The 20,251-nt window shown below is 41.7% G+C and overlaps 1 protein-coding gene across 1 annotated transcript in view; it reads right to left on the bottom strand.

The window, feature by feature from the left end:
- IQCA1 (IQ motif containing with AAA domain 1) overlaps window positions 1-20,251 on the bottom strand; it is a 120,955-nt gene that overhangs the window by 32,939 nt on the left and 67,765 nt on the right. Inside the window, exons 9-12 of the mRNA XM_059475865.1 lie at window positions 19,138-19,257; window positions 15,112-15,187; window positions 7,811-7,917; window positions 7,538-7,630 (exon numbers count right to left, since the gene is read on the bottom strand). Of these exons, the coding sequence (XP_059331848.1) occupies window positions 7,538-7,630; window positions 7,811-7,917; window positions 15,112-15,187; window positions 19,138-19,257 (396 nt within the window). The remainder of the gene's footprint in view (window positions 1-7,537; window positions 7,631-7,810; window positions 7,918-15,111; window positions 15,188-19,137; window positions 19,258-20,251) is intronic.

Here is a 20,251-nt window from a genome sequence, read left to right as displayed (position 1 = left end):
TTTCAGTGTATGAATGTAGCCCAAAGGGAAAAACCATGTCCTTAACCAGCAGTGCCACTGCTACATAGCAAAGCATCCCAGGGTCATTTTGCTCCGAGGGAAGAAGCTTCTCTCCTTCCTTTTGCTTGGATATTAAACTTTTTTTTTTTTTAATTGGCACAGCTGTCCAGGACAGAGGCGGAAGCCCCAGCCCTGAAGGAATTTAAAAGCTGTGTGGATGTGGCACTTGGGGACATGGTTTAGTGGTGGCCTTGGCAGGGCAGGTTAAGGGCTGGACTTGATGATCTCTCAGAGACCTTTTCCAGTTGTGTGATTCTTATTCCATGATTTTTCTGGAACCCACTTCTGTGGCTGAGGGGAGACATGGCCCTTGCTCAAGAAGGAAGCAGGAAGGAAAAGGGTGTGGGGTCCAAGTAGCTGCTCCAGAGACTGTTTACACCTTTTTAAAAAACAGATATATATTAAGTAAATATAAATTTACTTAATATATATTTAAGTAAATACATATTTAAGTAAATATATATTTACTTAAAATAGATTACTTATAAATATTAAGTATATATATACTTAATATATATACTTAAATATATATATTAAGTATATCTATCTATCTATCTATCTATATCTATCTATCTATATATACTTAAGTATATATATTAAGCATGTATATATATAAAGTATATATCTATATCTATCTATCTATCTATATATATATATAAACTTAAGTATATATATTAAGTATATATATACTGAGGGGAAAAGCTCCTGAGACTCTGGCTACCCTCCTAACCACTGGACATCCTTCTCCTCCCTAATGCCTCAGGGAAGAAGCTGGAAGAGGTCAGAAAAACACAACCTGCTCTTTTCATCTTTTCACCACAGTTTCACCACAGAAAGATTTTGACTCGTGTGCCTCATTTCTTTACACCCTAAAAAAAAAAAAACTCCTTGCAAACATAAAAAAAGGAAGATGTGACTCAGGCTTGTAAAGCCCCTCCATTAATTACAGCTCAGGAGCCATAAATATGGTTAGGGATAATTAGTAGTGTGGAGAGGGCATCATTAATCCATGTTAGTGCCCACCACTGGTGTCTGAGCTCCTTAAAGCACCTCAGCATTGCTCCAGTGGAGCTGTTTACACAGAAACCTTGGGGCACCAGGGGATTTCTCCAACAGCTTAAATTTAAGCACGTGCTTAAATGCTTAGTTGAACAAGACAGCTTATTCTTTCCAAAAGTTTATGTTCACTTTCCTGGGAATACAGTCATTTACTTTGCCTTTTTTATAAGAGTGAATACTTCTGCAGAGCTCTGGAGGCTGTGTTGTTGAGTTTGAAAAAAATCCTATCCAATTATCTGGAAAATGCTGGGCTTTTTCATAGAATGGATCAGCAGCCTTCAGGAATACATCAATTTCAGGTTTTTCAAGATAGACACAATGTGAGGAACCTGTGGTTCAATCACCTGTTCCTGTTTGTGATGCCACAAAGATAATGCAGATGAAAATGCAGCTTAAGCCCAGCACCACATGGATCAGCTACTGAGAAAAGGAGATGGTTTGGGTTAGGATAAAGCAAACAACTCTGTATTTGGAGAACTAAACCTTGGGTTTCTTTACATAAATAAGTTTGGCAGCAAATATTCGTCCAAATGTGCCAGGGGGATATTGTTTTGAAGAAAAGGAATGGGAAGAAGAAAGCACACGCCATGCTGTTTTAACAACTGTGGAAATATTGAGGCTGTCACTGGTTTATTTTTGCTGTTCCTCCTGTTTTGTCTTTTTAACTTCTCTTCCAACAAGCCAGAAATTACATATATTTGTGTCTGACTGGGAAGAAAAGCTCGTTTCAACCTATGTAAAGACACGAAGCATATGTTGAATTTATTGGCCAACTGGTATTGTCCTCAAGGCAGCTTCACCAATAAAGTAACTCCAGAGCAAAACAAAAATGAACTGTGTGGAGGAAAAATGTGTTTTCCTAATTAACAACAGCACTTGTGGGGAATTTGGCACAGGCTGAGATGTGATAAGAGCAAATATGAATTGTAGACAATGGCTTGTCTCCAAAATGTCTTGCTGGGAACTGCTTTTATTTAGGAAATGATAATGTTTAATGGATGTGAACACGCTGCTCATTTAGAATGGAAATCTCTGGCTGCTCTGCCTCAAGTGCCAGCTGAGCTCCTGTGCACCATGCCCTGACTGGGTGATTGCCTGCTTTGCTGACCCCACAGAGTGAGCTGCACCAGGTGCCAGCTGCCAGGGACACTGGGCTCTGTCCTGTGCCCAGGGGGTGCCTTCTCCCACCCAGCAAAACGTTTTGGGCAGCTCAGGGGCTGGAGCAGACAAGAGCCTGATTTCAGACCCAATTCCAGAGCCCTGGCTGCTGCTGGGGTGGCAGCAGGAGGGAGAGGCTGTCCAAATGTGTCCCTGAGGGGAATGGATGAAACTGGAGGATCTGTGACACCCTTTGGCTGTGATCTCATAGTCCTGGCGGAAGTTATGGCCACCACAGGAATCATGGCATGGCTGGTTTGGAAAATCACCCAGTTCCACCCTTGCCATGGGCAGGGACACCTTCCACCATCCCAGGGTGCTCCAAGCCTTATCCAGCCTGGCCTTGGGCACTGCCAGGGATCCAGGGCAGCCACAGCTGTTCTGGGTAACCTCTGCAGGGCCTGCCCACCCTCACAGGGAGGAATTCCTTCCCAATATCCCATCTAAACCCATTCTCAGTTGGAAGCCATTCCTCCTTGTCTGTGGTGTTTGTGAGGTTCCCAGGAGGAGGTGAGAGATGAGAATCTGGCTCCATGTTCTCAGAAGGCTGAGTTATTATTTTATGATATTATATTAAAGAATGCTATACTAAAACTGTACTAAAGAAAGAGAAAGCTTAACAAGAATGAAATAATAAAAACTGGTGTCTGACTCCTCAGAGCCTCAACACAGCTGACAGTGATTGGTCATTAATTAATAGCAATTCACATGGAACCAATCAAACATTCACCTGTTGGTAAACAATATCCAAGCCACATTCCAAAGCAGCAAACACAGGAGCAGCAATCAGATAATTACTGGGGTTTCATTGATTCCTCTCTGAGGCTTCTCAGCTTCCCAGGAGAAAATGCTGGGCAAAGAGGATTTTTCAGAAAATATCAGAGTAAAACTTGTCCCTTGTTGTAACAAGTCCCTCTCTGTCGTTCTTGTAGGTTCCCTTGGGGAACAGGGACCGGAGGGAAGTGCTCCTGTGGCTTAAGGGAAACAGCAGCAGCTGATGCAGTTTTTTAGGGGATTCCTTGGATCATGTGAGATGTTTAAGATGGGAGGTTGAGCAAGTGAAGCTTTGCACTGGGCCTGGGTTGAGAAGTCCGTTCTGGCAGGGCTGAGATAAAACAAGCAGCTTCTGACACTGCAAAATGCTCAGACAAAGATGCTCCCACTGATTCATTAACTTGCTGAATGAGGGACTCTGCTCTGCCTTCCCTGCTGGATTTAGGATCCAAAGAGGTGACAGCTCCTACAGCTGGCTGAGGGCTCTGGGTGCAGCAGTTACAGGAAATCCAGCAGGGCTTGGGAATCAGAGCCTTCAAACCGAGCCTTTCTTCAGTTCTCACCCAGCTTCTCTCCTGGCCTCCATCTATATCTATATCTATATCTATATCTATATCTATATCTATATCTATATCTATATCTATATCTATATCTATCTATATACCTATAAATATATAATATCCATATAATATGTATTCATATATAAATTTATATTTATACACATATATACATTTATATTATAATGGTATATAATTATATATTGATTTAATTTTATAATAATTATAATATATTGATATATAAAAAGATAATATTTATCTTTTATAATTATTTATATTTATATATATATATATAGATATAGTTATATTTACAGATATATTTATACCTCTTGTCAGTATTTCTGTCACAGCCACTTGTGGTTTTCTTGCTTCTACCCAGTTTCACCAAAAAGGAACCTCCAAAGCTGTGTTGAGGCCTAGCCCAGAAGCAAGTTATCCACACTTAGCTTCTCATGTCCCCTTTTCCTGGGTTTTCTGTGTCTTTTTTTCTTTTTTTCCCCTGAATTCTGGCCATGCCTTTGTGTCTGTGTGGGTGTGTTCATTTCCAATGCATTGCTTTACCTGCAGTGGGGATCAGCAATAAATCCTTGGGGGAGCAGAGCAGGAAAAGCAGCACAATGGGCTTGGGAGAAAGAGCTCTGATAAGCTCTTAAATGTAACTTCCAGATCAGTGCCTGCCATGTTCCTCCCTCACAGGACATCTCCCTGCCAGCCCTTCCTCAGCCTGGCCTGAAACTGAAAATGCAGTTTACAGCAGAGCTGACCCAATTCCTCTGTTCCTCTTGTGTCCCCATCCCCTTCCCAATGACAGTCACGGGACCAGGGGCTGTCTGGAAGAATCAGAGGAAAGCAAAGTGTGTCTCAAACAGAGCACTCTGCTCCATCCCTGGGGGTGGGAAGCTTCCAGCTTGGAAACAGGCACAGGTCTCACAGACATACTTTATGAAAAATCTTTTCTGACAGGATTTTTTCTCCTGAGAAGCCTCATAGGAAAAGAAAAACAACAATTATCTGCTGCTGTGGAATGCAACAGGTGCATCTTTGATTGGTCCATGTGAGTTGTTTCTACTTGATGACCAGTCACAGTCCAGCTGTGTTGGGACTCTGGTCAGTCACAAGATTTTATCATCATTCCATTCCTTTCTTTGCTAGCCTTCTGATGAAATCCTTTCTAATATTCTTTTAGTATAGTTTTAATGTAATATATATCATAAAATAATAAATCATCCTTCTGAAACATGGAGTCAAGGTTCTCATCACTTCCCTCATCCTGGGACCCCTGTGAACACCACCACACACAGGATCTGTGACTCCAGTAACAGCACTGTGCTTTATTGACTATTAGCTGCAATCTAATTAATTTTGCTATTTCCACATCAGTCTGCTGCTCTGGAGACCCACTTGTCATGAGAAGAACAATTTTTTTCACCCAGGTTTGTTCTTCCACACAGCTGCCAAATGGAGGATTTGTAGTTTTACAAAGTTTATAGAGAGAATAGCTCTTGCAGGTGAGTAATCTTAATTTCAGCACTGAGAATGGTGGGGATGGAGGAGGATGGGGTATTTTGGTAAAGGAAGACACTGCAAAGAAACTCCTCTTATCTTCAGGAGCTCTAAGAGCAGCTCTTGGTAGGGCTAAGAGTCAGCTTTTAGCAGTAAGTGGTGTTTGAAGGTTTGGGAATCAGTGATAAAGAGCTCATGGAAATAAAGGAGTGGTTCTGGATAGGCCTGAAGATGTTATATCTTGTTTTTCTTAAATCTAAGACCTGAGATGTCTGGAACACTGAAATTTCCCTTCAGATTGCAGTTCCAAAATGTCCTTGCTGTATTCCCCACAAAAGGGATTTTAAAACTCAGATTGGTTCTTGTGGGTCAGGCAGACTTTTTTGGTTTTAATATGGATTTGACATAAATTTTCTGAGTTGAGAACTACTCATCTTAAGGCTTGGGAAGGCACAGAAGCTCTGGTAGGGATTATTCCCTGACAAAGAGAGCAGAAGAAATCCCTCCCTAAAACAGAGGGAATGGCCAAATATGGCATCAGGAATTTGGGATAATGGTCTCTAGACACAAAATTCCACCTGTAAAAGCTCTCCTGAAGAAATTCCCCTTTCATTGCCCCTTGCCCACTGCCAGAGTGCAGGAGAAGGTCTGATTCCTCTAAAGAATGTTGAATTCTCCTGAGAATGCAGAATATCCCCTTTGTTTTTTTGGCAGGGGGATGTTTCACACTGATCTCAGCCACACTCCTGGCTACAATGAGAACCTGAACCTGTTATTTTGTGCTGCATAGCTGAGGGGAGACATACGGAACTTCAAATGTTGCTTGAAAAACTTGAGATTTTTTTTTTGTTGAATAATAAATTAATGAGCTATTTCCAAAACTTTCCAGCTCATATTATTCTTATTATCTAGAGCAGGTTATCCTGAAGCAGATCTGCAGTCTGTGTGCACAGGTATGCACTGGTTTGGTTTATGGCTGAGATATTTATGCAAACACTAATTGGAAAAAGCCTTTGCCAATGCTGAATGGACATTTTAAATGGTTTTGCACAGGCAAGATGTGTTTTGACTTAAACTGCACCTTTCCTTTGGTTCCTCATCCCTCAAATAGAACTGTTTTGGCTTGGGTGGGGTTATTTTAGATGAAATCTTTAAGGAATTTCTATTATCTAATTAGTGCTTCTTTCCCTGCCTCGTTCTCTCAGGCTACTGGCACAACTTGGGAAGATAAAAGTTAAATAATCTCCCTCCACCCTAAGCTATTCCAACAGTACACTGAAGGGAAAAAAACAAACCCAACCCAGCCCTAAGATAAAGCTCTGTAATTCCAGTGGGACATTTTGCAGCAGGGCACTGACCAGCTGATCTAAATGTGGCTGCCCATGAAAACTTGGGGGAGATTGTTGCAATATTTTGTCTGTCTGTCTTAAGCCCCCCCCTATTTTTGAAGCAGATTTAGGAATCCAGTTGGGATCAGCTTTCAGAGCTGCCCCAGTCTTTTCTTATTAGATAGTCCCTGGAGTTTTGTCAGGTGAAAGAGCATTTTTAAAGATAATTTGAGTAGAAGTAGAGCAACAGCAAATATTTGCATGCTAAAAGGTATTACAGAAATGAAATACAGCATGAGATTAGGGCTGGCTATTTGCCCTGAGGGTTTTAAGTGGATCTGCTGATTGAGTGGTGGGCTGTAAGCTTTGAGTGATTTTGCACTGACATGATCTCTCATTTAAATGCTTTGGTAAGGAATTTTAGGGAACCACAAGCTGTGGAATTCTTCATATGATAATGCTGTAAAACTAGATGTGAACATGACATGTGCTGTGTTTTGGGGAGGGTTTAACCTATTTTTTATGCCTAAATAAACTTGGCTTAATTGCAAATTCCCAAACCCTTCAAGAGGATGTAGTAACATAATGAGTACCTGGCTGTGTGTGATCTATGTGGTGTTACAGACAAATGAAATGTTACATCAAAACATTCAGAGGGAATTTTTTGGGTGTATGGTTCTGAAACATAATAACCAGTCTTATTCAGGAGGAAAACAGCCAGCAGCTGGAAAACTCACTGGCCTCCAGATCCCTGTTTTCCTTGGAAAACTATAAATCTGAACTGGTCAGGCTAAAGAGAGGGATTGCTTCCATTTTGCTGTTTGACTGTATCCAAGGATTTCAGGAAGGTGAAAATCTGAAATACCTTGTAGTGATTTATCTCTGGAACAGCTCAACTTGCCCTAAGAAATATTTATACAAGTTAAAGAGAAAAAGCTAATGGAGAAGGCCCTGGAAATAGCCACAGGTGAAGAGATTTTCAGATGTTCCTGACGTGAGATTCAGTAAATGTTATGGGGGGCATTTTGATGATTGTCCCTGAGGTTTGCACTGATGGAATTGAGGCTGCCCCTCAATTCCCCACCTTGCTGCTCTTACCTTCTCTTTGACAGCTTTGACCTGACCTGGACCTGTCTCTCCATCCACAGCCTCTTTGACTCTCAGCAGCTTCTCCTGCATCACTTCATCGACCTGCCCAAGACAAACACAGAGGGACCTTCCTCAGCTTTCTGTTCAGCTGAACAAGCACAGAACAGGCAGCAGGGACTCTGCAGGGAGGGAAGGGCTGTGCCAGGGCCAGTTCTTGCAGCTGGAGAAAAATCTCCCCAGGTAATGCACGTGAGCAGTGTCCTCTTGCTATTATAAGCTCACCTGCACTCTGATCTCCTCCTCCACTTCTCCCCGTTCCCCTGCTCTGATCAGCTCTGGGTCATGATCCTGGAGAAAATCTGCTTTGTTATCTCTGTTCTCCCAAAAGACTGTTAGCCAAAAGAAAGAAAAAAAAGGGGGAGAAATTACAGAAGGCATTGGTTTCTCCAACTGTTTCTGGAGGCAAAAGAAAGGGTGGTTGTAGGCAGCTTTTATTAAATGATGAGCTGCAGGAAAGCAGCAGGCTCTAGGGACCCTCACCAAGTTCAGAGACCTGTTGTCACCATGAGATTTTCTGAAAAGTCCCTTTGTCAGGATTTTTCTCCTGAGAATCTGGGAAGCTTCAGCTTCTCCATGTTTTGCTCTTCTGGAATGTGGCCTGGAGATTGTTTATCCAAATATATGAATTGCTTTTAATTAATGACCAATCCCAGTCCAGCTGTGTCAGACTCTCTGAGTCGTCAGGGGTTTTTATTATTCATTCTTGTCCACCCTTCTGATGTCTCCTTTCTCTTTCTTTAGTATAGCATTTCTTATGATATGATATGATATAAATAATATCATATATCATATCATAATATATCAGCCTTCTAAGAACCTGGAGTCAAATTCTCATCTCTCACCTCGTCCTGGGGACCCTCACAACCCCACAACACCCTGTTGTGTTAGGATCTGCAAATCTTGAGGTTAAGGGATTTCTGCTTTTGCCTTGGCTTGCAGAATGGGATCAGAATTCAGGAGGATTTTGGAACAGTGAGGCTGTGAAGCTGAGAGCCTGGAGAGTGCTCAATCTCCATGAACCCTGTCCCGTGCCTGATTTTATTTTATTTTATTTTATTTTATTTTATTTTATTTTATTTTATTTTATTTTATTTTATTTTATTTTACTTTATTTTATTTTTTAAAAGTTATTTATTTCATTTAATTTCACAGCACAAGGCTTCAATCTTTTCCATGAAGAAGGCACAGAGGTGGCTCCTGCCCTGAAGGATGTGCTCTCCACCAGTGTCACATGGCTTGGGGACCAAAGGAAGGGGGTTAATTCAACACACAAATGTCCCTTTTTTTTTTTGATTTTCCCTCTTTTTTTTAATTCAACCCACATATTTCTCCCCATGGCTCAGCTAGAGCTGCTGCAACCTGTGGAGCTGCCCTTTGTAGTCATTCCCAGGAGGCTGAAATATGGGAATAGGGGCACTGGAATGGGAATAAAACCAGCACTGAGCACCTGGAGGTGGGAGAGAGGAGGGGACAGTGAGGGTGACAGAGCAATAACCTGCAGCTGACCACAAGGGATGCAAGGCCACACAGAAACTTCACTTTTTAAGGAGATTTTAAGCTCAATTTGGAAGTTAAAAGGCAGTTAAGCCCAAAAGAGACAAGACCCACCTGATCCAGCCCCTCTGTTTTAAAGTGCTGTGCAAAGGAGAAGTAACAAGGAGACCTAACACCCACTCACAGTGAATTTGTGGAACTGGGGATGAAAAAAAAGCTGTTTATGATAAAGTACCTAATGATCCTGAGGTGCAGCTCGTTATTTTTGTTGAGGCAAACTGCAATTTGCTCTTTAGAAAGAAAACTAAATGAAGTCTGACGAGCTCAGTGCATATCTGAGTTCTCTAAGTGCTGGTTTTAATGCAAACACCTTTTTTCCTACACTCCTTGAGATAATTTGAAGGAAGACAATTCATATCTTGCCTTTCAAGCCCTGATTGTATCTTCCTAAATGACAGCTAATCTGCAGCTGTGTGCTAATTCAATTTCCTGATGATTTGAAATGACAGTTTTCCACTTTCAGATGTTGGCTCCTGTATGAATCAGTTTTGTACAGATATTATATTTGTACAGACATTCTATTTGTACAGATATTCTATTTGTACAGATATTATATTTGATATTCTCCCCTGCAGCCCTGGCCTGCTGAAGGCACTGTGCAAATTCAAAAGGGTTTTAACATCCAAGTTTTAATTAATCCAAGACCGGCTGCTCTTTCCATCCCCCCCAAAAATTTTTCAGGGCCCAGTTCAGGCAGAGGATTTGGAGTTTTACAAAGTTCATAGAGGGATTAATTCTTGCAGGTGAGTAATCTTAATTTCAGCACTGAGAATGGTGGGGATGGAGGAGGACGGGAGATTTTGTTAATGGAAGAAACTCCAAAGTACAGACATTTAATTTCTTTAAATTACTTGTGGGTCATCAGAGGGCATGACAGATGGCATGTAATATTGCAGCAGGAAAAGCTGATTTGCCCAAGTTATGAGGTAGCTCCTCCAGCCTGGAATTCCAGCCTTGGGGAAAGGGGACATTACATAGGAGTTATGTGAATTTTTAAACACTTTCCTGACTGGGTCAGCAGGTTGCCAGTGCTATGTTTTCACAGGAGTACCAGGCTTTGGAGATTTATTTTTCATAGTGGGATCTGTAGGTTTTTCTATTCTGTTTTTTTTTTTTTTTTCCCCCATAATTGTTTATTGTCATTTTGTAGATTGATTAGTGGTTAATGCCCACTGCAGGCAAAGCAGGGAGGGTCCTCCCAGACCCTGGGATTACCTGGCAATGAGTTATCTCAGTGTTATATTAACCACTGGGTTAGAGGGGCTTAATTTTAGTAGAGAGATCAATAACTCATAGGTGCTAGATGCTCTGTTATTCTTTTATAGATCAACAAAATGTTTCAAAGTTAATTTTAAAGGAGGGTCAGGAGGCTAAGGATGTTATGTTTTCACTGGCTGGTCAGCAGAGTCTGGTATTTTGTTACAGGCAGGGTCAGCCAGCTCCAGGAGCTATTTCTGTGCCTGTGTGTGTGCAGTGAAATTGATGTCACCTTTTCTAAAATAGTGTATGCTTATTTTGGGATTGTTTTATATGCAGAGCTGGCTCAGGGCTCAAAGGCAGCCCAGAGCACTCCTAAATCTGCATCCCAGCTCTGCAGGCCAGTAGGGAACTCCAATATCCCCGAATTTCACAGAACAGCCTGTTAATAACAATTCTAAAATATTTATTTGAATCATGAAGCTTCTCTTGAAATGGCCACTTTGAACCTCCTGGCAAAAGGATTTGAATCTTTTGAAGGCTGGTTAAAAATACAGAGTATCACCACACCTTCAAGGAATATTTGGGCACACCATGGAGTATTTGAATTCAAATATCCTCTGTGATACAGAGCAAATCATAAATATAATCTGTAAAATGGGGAAAATAGCACATTGTTGCCTCACATTGCAAAAATACACTGCAAAAATACAGAGGGAGGAAAAGGCTCAGCCTTACATCTGCCCCCTGTAAACTCTGGCTATTCCAGTGTGACAGGAGATGCCACACAAAGAGGCTGTTTCCAACCACATCATTCAAAATAAATGTTTTAGGGCTTGGCAAGTGGAGTTTAGCCACTAGAAAAATGGCCAGGTATAGCCTAGGAGGAAAAAGGGCTTCCAGTGATGTTTAGGCAGCTGCTCTAGCTTGGTAAAAGAGTTAAAAACAGAGTGAAATGTTTAGATTTTTGTCAAAACTGATCTAAATTTTAAAAAAATATTTAAGAAAGCTAGGTATAAAGCACTAATTTCATGGGATGGGTACACTTTCTTCAAATTAAGTGTTGGGGGCTGTGACAAAACAAAGATGTTTGTTGTTTGGTCAGCTGTCATTTAGGTGAACTTTAGACACACTTTGAATTACTCCTGATACAAACAGGAGCTTTGAATTAGTCCTGATACAAACATTTCTTAATCAGGCTCTGTTGCTTCAATCATGTCTTCAAGGTTTCTGCACTAACAAATTTCAACTTCTGTGCCAATGCTGATAGCAAGTGACCTATTTCTGTATAAGATTAGGGAAAAAAAGTTCTCAGTAGAAAGTCCAAACTCAGACCTATTTTTTCCTGCATAATTCTGCTACTGAGAGGAAAGCAGCCCAAAAATTAAAAATACAAGAGTCTGTGGTGTTCTGGGTGGATGTTTTTGTAGATTTGATTCTGATGAAAGAATTTGATTCAAAGGATCCATAGTCAAATTAAAAATAAAATCATTTTGGACAACACCCAGGTAGTATTGTGTGAGTGCCCTGCAATGAAAAGCCCAAACGAGCTAATTACTAAAAGGCTAAACCAGCTAATTACTAAAAATAAGTGTGGTGTCAAATAGACCTGGTTCACCAGGAAAAAAGGAGGAAAAAATATCTGCACCTGAAGTTGAACTGCACAGCTACAGACTCCTCCTGTGCCTAAGGCAGAGCTGCAGGTATCCTTTGAAGCCTGCAAGAGAGCTTTTCCCCTCTGAGGGCTCCTGCTTGTGCTCTCTGCAGAAAAGGGCTCCTTCTCATGTGCCTTCAGAGCTGGGGAGCAGCTGGCAGCCCCAGCAGGATGGGCTGGAGGTGTGGGGTGTGTAACTGGGAAATGGGAGCCACAGAGGCACTCACACCGTGGGGATAACCCCCAAAGTTCTGTGTTTGGGAATGGGAGCCACAGAGGCACTCACACTGTGGGATAACCCCCAAAGTTCTGTGTTTGGGAATGGGAATCACAGAGGCACTCACACCGTGGGGATAACCCCCCAAAGTTCTGTGTGTGCAGGGCTCAGAGCAGGTGTCCTGGTGTTCAGATACAGCTTGGTGACAAATCCCCCATCCCCTTCTAACCCCCTGGCTTCTCATAGAGAATAGTTGTGAAATTTGGGAGTCTCCACTGCTGTCAAAGTCCCCACTGTGGTGTTTTTATTCCTCACTCCTCTCAGGTTTCTGTGGTTGAAATGACCCCTGAGGTATTACAAAGTCTCTTTTTTTTCCCAGCCCCACAACCAAAGAAGTAGTTGAGGCTCCTCAGCTCTGCTTCTCACGGTTGTTTAATTTTCCTTATCTACTCCTTTCTCTGACCTGCTGAGATCTGTCCAACAGGTCAGATTGTGGCACAGTGACCACCCTTGGGGTGGTGTTAGCTTTTTATACCAAGAACCATGTGTATTTTATTTACCATAATTTTCCAATACCTATCTGTTGGAACCCAGGACATCCCTCTGGCTGTCCTGGATGGCTCCAGCCCCTGCCAGGGGGCTCAGAGACCTTGGCACAGAGCCCAGGACACCTGTGCCTTTGATTTTGACCCATGGAGCAAATTACCACCTTTATATGAGGAATTACAATTATTCAGTAGAATAATAGTTTCTCATGGGGTGAAAAATAGATTTTTGGGGTTTTAGAATGAGGGCTCAGGGTCCCAAGATGGAGGAATTTTGGCGTGCCCTGTCCTCCTTCTTCTTGGCCTCCATCTTCTGGGTGATGTTGGCACTTTTGGATTGCTTTAAGGTAGAAGCTCACTGTCTAACATAGGTGATAGGTATTGGTAAGTTGTGGTAAATAATGTACACATAGTTTTTATTATAAAAAGATAACACTGCCCTGAGGGTGGTCAGTGTGCCTCTGTCTGACCTGCTGAATGGACCTCAGCAGGCCAGGAGAAAGAATTTTATAGATAAGAAAAAATAAGCAACCTTGAGAAGATAACAGAAGAGTCCTGACTCCTCCTTCCACAGCCAGGCTGGGAAAAGAGACTTTCTGATACATCTTGGGGTCACTCTGACCAGCAGAGATTCCAATACCTATCACCTATGTTAGACAGTCTGCCTCTACTCTAAACCAATCGAAAAGTGTCACCATCACAGCAGAAGATGGAGGACAAGAAGAAGGAGAAGAAGGACAGGACATGCCCAGATTCCTCCATCTTGCCTCTTGAACTCCCATTCTAAATCCCCAAAATTCTACTTTTTCACCCTGTGATAAATTCACTATCACTCTACTCAAACCCTTGTGGTTTGTAACTCCTCACACAAGGTTGGTCATTGTTTCCATGGGCTAAATCAAAGGCACAGGTGTTTGTGACTCTGTGCCAAGGTCTCTGAGCCCCCTGCCAGGGTCTGGAGTCCTGCAGGGCAGCCAGAGGGATGTCCCGGGTTCTGACAACTCTGGTAGCCACAGCTGAGCTGAGCTCACAGCCAGGCATGTTCCCTCCAAGGCAAACCCCTCCTGCCCTGCCCTGGGCACTGCCTGGCTGGAAGCCCCACTCTTGCCAAGGCTGCCTTTGACTTCCAGGTGCCATTTCATGCTTGGCCAGCTCAGGAAAGGAGTTTGGATGGATTTGATGCTTATTTAAAGCTCCTGCTGCCTTCAGCAGGGTTCTGACGTGCTAGCTGAGAGCAGATGGGTTGCAAAGCTCCTTTTTTTTTAGCCAGAAAGCTGCTCTGTGATTTATAAGGTGTAAGAAAATCCTAATTGTTACGAGTCAGAGGTCAGGCCAAACTACTGATGCACATTTAGTAAGTTTAAGTTCACTTCTTTCTCTCCAGCCAGCTGAAACCAGGCAGAAAACTTGACACCAGTAATTTGTCAGCAGGAGGGAATAATGGAGACTTTTCATATGAGGGATTTTAGCAAGGCACTACCTCTGAAGAGTGGAGAGCAGAAAAGATATTTTTCCACATTGTATCAGAACAGGATCTGCAGAAATACAGCAAAAATAACCTCATTTTCCACTTTAGACAAGTGCAAGACTTCCTAATTCATGTGTGGATCAGGCTGAGCACTGAGTACAAGTGCTGAAGAGATAAACAGAAATATCAAAAGCAGAGGAGGGGATAGAAGAGATCTGGAAAAGAACCAAATGCCCTTTCATGGTTTTTATTAAAAAATCCCTGCTTTTTGGGGCTTTCTCCAGGTGAAAAACCAGGCAGACCCCTAGCTCAGTCTGAATTATGTTTTAGTTTCACACACTTGGCATGAAGCAAGGACATTCAGAGTTTCATGCCTCTGCTTGGGAAAATGCTCCTTCTATTCAAAGATATAATAAAAAATAATATGAGCAGCTGTGAAGGAATCCATGGACTCTTCCCTGAGTTCTCACTCTTGGAGGACACAGGACAGGTAGAATTACAGGAGTATGAAAACATTGATGCTAAAAATTCATCTACAGTCTGCTGCTTTTGAATTATTGGCTATTCTGATGTCATCCTTGTTGCTCTCAGAAAATCCTAAAATGCCTTTTTTTTTTGCTTTTTGAAGCACTTTGCTTCGAGTTTGTCCACTTTCACCCACAGAAATGTCCCTTCCTGCATGATTAGCTCAATGGTTTTGACAGATTCCTTGGAAGAATTGAGGTCCTGAGAGCCTCCCTTCCTAAACACCATTTTTAATGTAACATCCTAATTTTTATAACATTCCATAGTTTGGGCAGCTGCCCACTTGACCTTATAGGAATGATACTGCCATTAAGCTGATCTGGGAGAGCATTCCAGCTGGAATTGTTATCTTTTGCTACTGACCTTGGTACTGAGAGCTTCCTTCCTCCAGCATCAAAAGGAAATTGCTTGGAGCCATTTTCCAGCCTTCATCCACTACCTAGATTGGGGGGAAAGTGAAGAGAGGAATTGCTGACAGCATTGTTTCACACAATTATGGAATGGGTTGGAAGAGGCCTGAAAGTTCCCATTCCACCCCCTGCCATAGGCAGGGACACTTTCCACTAGTCATTTTATCAGCTGAAGTCACCAAATTAAACAAGAATTAAACTCCAGCTTGTTTGAAGATGTAATTTAGGTAGGCGACTTGCAATATTGAAATGGAATTTCATTTAAATGCCATTTTTCTTGTTACTTTGCCACATTCCTGAAACAGTTTCATTTAATTGAAGCAGTATTTCTGAGGGAAAAACCTCCCAGAAAATTATCAAAGTTTCTTCACCTTGTATCAGTCATAAGTCTCAAGATGTGAGTAAGGTAGCAGTTGATAAAGAGAGATTAGATCACTGTTTGGGAGCAGGTGTATGTGGATTTATACCAAACAGGATCAGGATTTTGCTAAATAACCTGCAAACCACTTGTTATCAGCAAGATAAAATATCAGCAGCTCGTGGGATGATTAAAACTAAACACTCCCTAAATTAGCTCTGTAATTAGGGAAATATCTGCTACCTGTAGGTACAGCTGCAGCCCCATTATGGGAGTTATCAAATATCTGCTTTTAATTAAAGTATCATTACAGTAATTCCAGTATGGGCCCAGAAGGACAGGAAAATAATACATTTATCACTTCTACCCTATAGATGCATTTGAAAGAGACTTGGGAGGTTCTTGACTGAACATCAAGAACTGTTTTGTTTTAGAACTTTATTTAAAGGATAACAAAAAGTTCGAGGATTTGAGCTCAATGTTACTCCAATGTATTCCCAGTTTCACAGGGTGTGGTTCATCCTTGGATCATTTGCAGCGGGCAGAATCCTTCTTTTACCATTTTTTCCATGGTATTTTATAGAAAATGATTCAACCACGATGTTCTGAGAGGAAATGTGTCAACTATTAAAAAACCCAACAAACCTATTCCCCCCAAACCAGCCTAAAAATGGGTTATTCATTTTTAGCCTCTCAATACCACAGGACACATCAACATTTTATTGTTATAAATAAGCCCATGAATTGTTTTAGTTATTTGCTTCAGTGGTTTTAGACACTGATGTCAATGATATCATTGTGTCAATTTAATTGATTTTAATCAAACCCACTCTCTTGTGTCTTAGGGACAGTTGCTGCTCTGTTTTCTCTTGCCTCAATTAACAGCCTAAGAGTCAACATAATAAAAAGAACTTTTCCTTTGAAGCCAGTTCATATAGTTTTTGATTTTCAGTGGATTGAGTCCATGCTTGTTCTGTTTTACATGAGTTAAGGCCCCTTGAACCAGCAATATAAGTTTGAATTTAGGCAATGTAATCTGAATTAATTAAGAAATGTGGAAATAAGAGCCTCAATCTATTTCTGAGGCTTTCCAAAGCTAGCTCCACACCAGGTGATTCCCACTGGACAGCAGGGAAAACTGAATTAGCTTCACTGTGCACATTTCCTTTGGAGATTTCCCTCAGAGGTTTCACCAGGGACGGGAATGTGCCTCACCATTTGACATTTCTGGGTGAAATTCAGGGATGCACAGCACAGCCTTGCTCCCATTCAGTGGGACAAGCTCCAGCAGGTTGCTGGGTGAGGCAGTCCAGACTGCTGCTGCTTTTGGAAAAAGGGATTTTTTGGGGGATGGAGGCATGGGTTGTTTTTTTCCTTAAGGAAATCAAATCAGCACCTTGCAGAGAAAAGAAAAAGTGAAGTTCCTTTGATATCAAATACTCTTTGTAAAGATTGCTATCAGGCTTTTCAGAAATACTTAAATTTCCTTCTGGGATCCAACTTTTGTTTTCTTTAAGAGCTGAAGTTGGGAGCAGAGCTTTTTTCTGCCTGCATCCCTATGACTTATAGCCTACACTTATTTTAATAAGAGTCCTGCTGTTAGAACTTTTCCAAATACTTCTCAACTGGTCTAAGACACTCTTTTTTTTTCCCCCTGTCAGTGCTATAACCTTGGAGAGAATGTTCCCTTTGTTGTTTCTCAATGAACCATAGAGAACCTGATATAATGGCTCAGAATTTTACTTGACAGGAGTTGTGATGGCTGAGGAGATGGAAATGACATGAAGTTATAAAACCCCAGAGCTCCACGCTGTTATTTCACCCCAATTCAAAACAGCCTTGCAGAGGCTGCCGGGGGATCGAGACATTTCTGCTGTTGTTGGTTCTTACCTTCAGAAATGTGCAAAACCAAGAAGGAATCCAATTTTATCCTGGGCAAGTCAGGTTTTTAAGCAGATGGGTAAGGTGCCATCCAGTTTCAAGAGTTTCACCAGGGCTGAGACAGTGTCACCCAGCAAATTTGTCACAGTAACAAGGGACTGACTGAAGACATGTGTGACCAGAACTTAAAAATTTGGTTTGCACAGGAGCAGTCACAACCTTTCCTAGTTACCAAACTTAAGCAATCAGGCTTAAAGACCTTGAAAAACTTTCATGTAATTCTTCCTTCAGTCTGCTGTGTATTTTCATTTACATTTTTGTATTTTCATTTACATTTTTATTTAAAGAAAAAAACCCAAAACACCCCAAACCCCCAAATAGTATTTTCAAGATGCTCATTTACAAGTTGACATGCAGGTATCTACCTTCCAATTAAATTGACTGATGCTTCCTAAATTCATGTAATTTAGGTTCCTGGCTAGATGTTGTGAGAGCTTTGGCCAGATTAATGGATGTTGTCCAAGAAAAGCATTTTTTTGGAAATATATTTGTTCTAGGGTTAGGCCTTCAAATTAATTTGTGTAAAACTTGCAGTGAAGAGTAAGCTTTGCCCTAGAAAACTCACCCTTCTCCTCCACATATTTAGTGAGAGATTAATGACCCTTATTAAAAAAATATATATTCTTTTAACTTTTGTTTATACTGTGGAGGTAAATGAGAAACAAAAGCCGCTGCTTCAGCAAAAGCTGACCATTTTTGTTGCACAGCTTGCTTTTGAAGATGCCCTTTGGTCACTGCTCTGTTCCACAGGTGGTTTGCTCTGTGAAGATGCTCCTGAAATAATCTGCAAGTGTCTTTTGTGAAAGCAGCCCTTTACCTCAAACATTTCAGGGGGTATATTGTACATTAAGTGGTGTCTATTGACATTTGAAACAAAACTAGTTCCTACCCTGAGGACATGGAAAATGCATGGCTTTATTTATGCATGGCTGATGGGGTTTAAAACTTGGTTTGAAATCCACACAAGCTCTGAGGTTTTTAATTCCTAATTTTGCAAGGGGTGGCAGTGATGAACTCCTCTGCACCATTAAATTCTTTCTAAGGTTCCCTCCAACCCAAACCATTCTGTGATATTTACCTTTCGGGATGTATGCTGAGTACATCTGAGTGCTGTAGAAATTCTACCATATTCTGAAATTGGGAAGGGTTTTCTAGTTTATAATCTCTATTTTCTGTGTGATTCTCCTCCTCTGATAGGGTGCAGTTCTTTGGGGTGATGTGGCTCCTCTCACCTTTTTTTGGTAGCAACTTCAGCTTATGTCAAAAAACGAGGTGAGGAGAACACAATGCCCATCTTTCCATGTAAAGAGGGTCAGGCATTTACTGAGCAGTCAGGGATAGCTTGGATTTTCTATGGAAAGAGGACCAGGGAATGCTTGGTTACCACTTTGTGCCCTGGCAATGATCTCAAAGCCCCAAAGTGGATTTTTGCTCTCACTGATGTCCCTGACAGTCTGCACGTCCTCAGCTCTTCTCACTGAGCTCAGTTGTGGCCATTCCTAAAATATAAGAGGTAAAAAGTTCCCCAGAATCCCTGAGGTCATGGGAAGGCTGAGAGAGACCAAGCTCAGCCAGTTCTTGGTGTCCTGAACCTGAGCCTGGAGCTCTGGTGACCACTTTAATGTCACTTTCCAGTCCCTGCCCACACCTGAGGCTTCACAACCTGCTTTCATTCCTTACCGGCTTTTCAACTTCTGGCTTTTTCTCTGAGGCAGGTTCCTTGGCTTCTTTTTTCTTCTTATCCTTTTCATTTTTCTGTGCCTCTGCCTGTGCCTTTTTGGCAGCCAGCTCCTCAACGATCTGAAAGAGGCAGGGAGGAATGGGATTGGGAAAACACAATATCCAACAGGCTGCACTCTCTGAATTCCAGACCATCCCAGAGAAGCCTTTTTGTGCTGCCCAACTCCAGGACAGGTGCTGAATATCCCAATTTATCATTAGGGAAAGGCTGATTTCTCTGTCCCAAATCATGGGGGCTCTTATGGAGTAAGACCAGCTCCTGAAGCTGTCTAGAAGCAGAATATTCTAATGATACACAACTCAAAGTTCCCTCTGGACACAGACCCAGATGATGAATTCATAATGAATTATCTCAGACCCAGATGATGAATTTGTCCCGGTGTTTGTAAGGCAGATTGATTTTTACAGGGATGGATTTTGAGAAGCTGCCCTGAGGTGTGTCTAATGTCAATATATGGCTAAAGACTGAAATTGTTCTAGTGGCTGAAGGAGATTGGATGGAGATATTGTGACAAACCCTGACAGATACACAGGGATAGCTCAGCATCTTTATCCCTGCCAGCAAGAAGCAGCTGATAGCTGGGTACAGCTCCATCAATTCCCATATTTTTAGTTCCTGGCCAATTATACTTTATTATCTGAAAAAGGCAGGGAAAAATTTGCTGCTTCCACCATTCTGTTGTTTCTAGGCAGCTTTCTTGTCCCTGAGAGGAATTCTAAGATAATTTACTAACGAGTCTAAATCAGAACACCCATTGAAGTTTACTAATGGACCACTAATACTGGCAGTACTGTGAAAGAGTACAAAATAAAACATTTCCATCTGTAGGATGTTTTTCCTGTAACAGTGAACATATTTGTTTTCTCAAGTATACCTTTTAATGTACTGAGCACTGGATGCTGGAGGGGGACAATGACAAGGGCTGTGCTTTGCAGCCATTAGTGGCAGTTCCATTAGTGGCTCTCCCCGAGCATTTCAGTACCTTACATTTAATTAAATATGGTAATTCAAGCCCTGAGCACTGCTCAGTCACATCTTGTGCTGATAAGCAGC

This window comes from Ammospiza nelsoni, chromosome 7 (assembly GCF_027579445.1).
Source record: "Ammospiza nelsoni isolate bAmmNel1 chromosome 7, bAmmNel1.pri, whole genome shotgun sequence".
NCBI lineage: Eukaryota > Metazoa > Chordata > Aves > Passeriformes > Passerellidae > Ammospiza > Ammospiza nelsoni.
This window is presented reverse-complemented; position numbering and strand designations above follow the sequence as displayed.